This window comes from Oncorhynchus gorbuscha, linkage group LG18, assembly GCF_021184085.1.
Source record: "Oncorhynchus gorbuscha isolate QuinsamMale2020 ecotype Even-year linkage group LG18, OgorEven_v1.0, whole genome shotgun sequence".
Classification (NCBI taxonomy): Eukaryota; Metazoa; Chordata; class Actinopteri; order Salmoniformes; family Salmonidae; genus Oncorhynchus; species Oncorhynchus gorbuscha.
Window position 1 is genome coordinate 14,086,824 of NC_060190.1, and position 4,755 is coordinate 14,091,578.

Consider the following 4,755-nt stretch of genomic DNA (forward strand, 5'->3'; position numbering starts at 1 on the left):
TAACACTTTACTTTAGCTTGGAAAAAAGGCATACTTCAACCATGTATACCTAACGACTGGCAAATAACACACACTCACCCCCTCTCGCACACACACAGCACACACACACACACTCCCTCCCCCACACACACACAGGCATTCCATTACAGTTTCCTCACAGGGGTGGAAACTGAACGCTGGTCCTTAAAGGCAAACAGACTGTGGCGGTGCCAAGGCTGTTGGAGAGTGTTGTAAAGTCACCCTCTCCTCCCCCTGACCGTTCCCTGTTTTGTCCTCCTCTCCCACCTCCACGAGGCCCGCCCCAGGGCTCAGACTATATCAGGAGCCAGCCTCCCTCTGTCCAACTCCACACTCCTGGAGGCTCCAGCTCTACAACGGTCCTCTCTCCTCTCGTCGCCACCCCACTGACCTACAGCAGCCAGCAAGTCAGCATGTCTTACTACTCATACAAGAGCTCCAGCGGCGGCGGCGGCCCCATGAACTTCTCCGGGGGCTCCAACATCATGTCAAGCCGGGTGGGTTACGTGTCCAGCGCCCCCAAGGCCTTCAGCGTGTACGGAGGTGGTTCCGGCGGTGGCACCCGGATCTCCTCTTCCTCTGTCCGCTCAGTCTCCTCTGGGTACGGCGGTGGGGCCGGCTTCGGTGGCGGCTATGGATCCGGTGGTGGAGGCTACGGATCCGGCGGTGGTGGCGGCTTCAACCTGTCCAGCGCCCTGGATGGCGGCGCCATCCACCTGAACGAGAAAGCCACCATGCAGAACCTGAACGACCGCCTGTCCACCTACCTGGATAAGGTGCGCTCGCTGGAGGAGGCCAACTCCAAGTTGGAGATTCAGATCAGAGAGTATTATGAGAAGAAAGGGCCTGCCGCTGAGAGGGACTACAGCAAATACTGGGCCATCATCAACGACCTGAAGGACAAGGTAGTGTGCTGACCTCGTCTACTATGGCCTGTTCAAATCCATCATTTCGTACCTTGCATTGTTAAGTATGCCATGCTGACAGGCTACCATGGAAACTACAATCAGCTTACAGTATGTAGGAATAAGAAACACAAAATTCATAAAGTATACTTCAGGAATGACTTATAGTTTTTAATCAGAGTTCAGAGGGTTATACAAACAATGAGCTGTCACTGACATTTATAGATGAAGTCTATTATTTAAACACATTTAGCAAATGAATTACATCTCAAGCACGAAGGTGACATGGTCATTCCAGGAGCTGATACAGATGGCTTTTTCTGGTAGATTCATGTTTAGGTTTCATGCTATAACTCCTGGAATGTGTATTCAACAAGCTTTGGGAAACAGACGCAGCAGCGTATTAAAATACTATCAGCTTCCAAGTTGACTAACTGCGACTCAACCATGGTGAACAATGAAAGTCTTTCATGTTTTCTTTTAGATCAACGGTGCCACATGCAACAATGCCAACATCCTGCTGCAGATTGACAACTCTAAACTGGCTGCTGATGACTTCCAGACCAAGTAAGGGCACTTCCTCAATCAGCTCCATAGTATCAGCTTTTACAACACTAGGCTATTAGAGGCAAACAAGCAAATCATCACTCAATAGGTCTTATCTACAAGTTTGGATTCAAATGTCTCATGATAACTTCCTCACTTTCTCCCGACCAATCAGGTTCGAGCATGAGCTGATGATGCGCCAGTCGGTGGAGGCTGACATCGCCAACCTGCGTCGCCTGCTGGACCAGACCACTCTGACCAAGGCCGACCTGGAGATGCAGATCGAGGGGCTGCAGGATGAGCTGGCCTACCTCAAGAAGAACCACATAGAGGTGTGGGGGCAATTCCCTTTTTTCCATTGCAGTAATGAGATGTTATTCAATATAAACACACCCCAGTGACAATAGAGAGGAGAAAGTTAGTGGTGGGGATTGTTTTTAAAATTTGGATAGAAAGTAAGAGGGATGAGAGTGACTCCATTTCCCATGATTCCACAGGAGCTGGCAGCCATGCGTGCTCAACTCACTGGCACAGTGAACGTGGAGGTGGACGCAGCGCCCCAGCAGGACATGTCCAGGACGATGGAGGAGATCCGCACCCAGTACGAGGGCATCATCGACAAACACCGTCGCGACCAGGAGACATGGTTCAATGACAAGGTAACCGTTGCCATGGCACACCTCACTAAAATTCCCCAACTGTCTGCCACACTAATCTTTTGAAATTAAATCTTCAAAACCAAAATATGTAACTGACCGTCATTAACTGTAATCATTTAGAAGATGGTGGTTTCAATTCTTCAGGAGAGTGAGCTACAGTGGGATTAAAATGGCGGCCCTGGTTTGTTTGTGTTTCAGTCAGCCAACCTGTCCAAGGAGGTGGCCACCAGCACAGAGATCATCCAGACCACCAAAACGGAGATCAACGACCTGAGACGCACCATGCAGGGCCTGGAGATCGAGCTGCAGTCACAGCTCAGCATGGTGAGCCAGAATCACTAACGTCTAGCAACGGACCACAATTTATGGGCCATAACTTACACAACTTTATGCCACTTTTGGCAACAGTCAACATTTGACTCTCTTTCACCATTTTCTTTATCAATCCTCTGGAGTTTAGTTTCTCTCTTTCAGCAGAGGGAAAGAGCGAGACAGACATGGTTGAAAGGGATTGACGAGATAAAAGGGAGGGAAGAAAGGGGAGGGCTTGGAGAGGGATGGAGTAGAAGAGGGGGAATGGGAAAGCAGTGGGGAAAGGCTAAAGGGGTGGGATTAGTGGACAAGGGGATGTTAGGGTTATGAAGAGGTTTTTTGCTTTTTGCGGGCATCTGCACCCTCTCTGGAAGACAGCAAGAGTATGAGTGTGTCCAGAGGAATGCAGAGGTGACAGAGCCAGAGCCTAACTCCCATGGAAACTTAGCTGGGGCTTATCAAACTCAGTAAAGCTATCTCAATCCATCCCGCTGCAGTAACAAGGCAACATTCCATGTTGGTCTACAGCACAGGAGGCTGGTGGCACCTTAATTGGGGAGGATGGGCTCGTGGTAATGGCTGGAGCGGAATCAGTGGAATGGTATCAAACACATGGTTTCTGTGTGTTTGAAGCCATTCCGTTAGCGCCGTTCCAGTCGTTATTATGAGCCGTCATCCCCCACTAAAGGCCATTAAAAGAAAAGAAATATCTGCTGCGGTTCCTTTTTTATTTGTTGGGAAAACATAGAATTCAGTATCTCATTTAAAATAAGCACCTCAAGAAGTGACCTTGCTGTGCTTGGTGGAGCCGGCATATTTGTTTCACTCAACATAGTCTTGGTATGGTTTATTAGAAGACGTTTGATGACATTTGCATATTAAATTTGTTTAAGTGTAATAACTATTGCTGGTTTTAGTTGTATTTTCATTATTTCTAAAAATCCATTTCCTGTTACTGACCCTGTATCACCTCTGTCGCCACACAGAAAGCAGCTCTTGAGAACACACTGAGAGAGACAGATGGCCGCTACAGCGCCATGCTCTCGGGGTACCAGAACCAGATCGACATGCTGGAACAGGAGCTAAACAGGGTGCGCCAGAGCATCGAGACGCAGGGCCACGATTACAAGATGCTGCTGGACATCAAGTCCCGTCTGGAGCAGGAGATCGCCACCTACAGGGGACTCCTGGAAGGGGAGGAGTCCAGGTAAACCCTGCAAATCTATTGGAAATGCCCATAAACGTCCATACAATTAACACGGCCCATACTCATAGTTATTATTATTAGTCATTCAGACAGATACAAAATGGCTACCGACTCCTACTAATATTTTTCACCATCCGTCTTTTCAGAACTGTTGGCTCAGGTAAATATCATCTATTTTATATAATGGCTTTATAATGATAATATATGATGGTTGTAATAGTAGGTTATCAGCATGTTGTAACTCATTTTCTTTCTGCAGGGGGATCGAAAACCACAGTTACAACCTCCACAGTGCGCTCTTCCAGCTAGGTGTCCATCTCTACTGGCAGTGCATAATATTATCAGAAACACACCCACAAACACCACACATTGTTACAACTAAGAGCGGTCAAATAAAAGACCTGAGAAGTACCGTTAAAACTGCAATGCCTCTCATCCTGATAGGTCAATAATATACCTGTCTTTAAGATATCTGCCGATCATAGGAAGCCTTACTGGAGTTCCAGGATGAGAAAGTAGGAATAATTAACCATTTTTGCTATCAAAGTGTGTGTGACCATCCTGTTTCTGAAAATAAATGTTCTGGTGAATATGAATCGCTATTGTGTGGCTGAAATTATTCCAATAAGGTAGACAGCTTTTGGAAAAGTTGACGATCATAAGCCTGTATTGTCCCCCCCCCACCCCATCTGTTGCCTGTATTTATTCAAAAGCATGACAACCAAATAATACTCTCTGGGCTCTGTGTTAGATATAACATTGGGGTTGTCAGGAGGTTGTCAGGATGTCGTGGACAATGGCTGAAAACTCAACTGTGGAAATCAGAACATGTGAGAGAGAGACATTGAAGGTTACTGAAGGTATTGTGTGCCTTGCAGCTTATGTACTCAAACACCACTGAATGGAGAAGGGAGCAGGGAGCAGGATCCGTGACCACGGAACGGAGTATATGACCCTGGGTGTGGTAAAATGACTCCTCAAAAGTGAGTCGGGACACACCCAACTGGACAACTAATCTATGCCCTCAGACGTACTTTAGCATTTCGACACAGTGTCACAGCATGCTGAGTTTCCTACTCACCAAGCGGCATTGTTGCCTAGAGACAAG

General features: G+C 47.3%; 1 protein-coding gene across 1 annotated transcript; it reads left to right on the forward strand.

The window, feature by feature from the left end:
• Window positions 1-325: 325 nt before the first annotated feature.
• Window positions 326-4,243, forward strand: LOC124004096 (keratin, type I cytoskeletal 13-like). The gene is made up of 8 exons (XM_046312876.1): window positions 326-923; window positions 1,408-1,490; window positions 1,645-1,801; window positions 1,967-2,128; window positions 2,327-2,452; window positions 3,427-3,647; window positions 3,794-3,807; window positions 3,907-4,243. Exons 1-8 carry the CDS (start codon window positions 432-434, stop codon window positions 3,954-3,956), a joined length of 1,305 nt encoding a protein of 434 aa, XP_046168832.1. The 5' UTR covers window positions 326-431; the 3' UTR covers window positions 3,957-4,243.
• The last annotated feature ends 512 nt before the right edge of the window (window positions 4,244-4,755 follow it).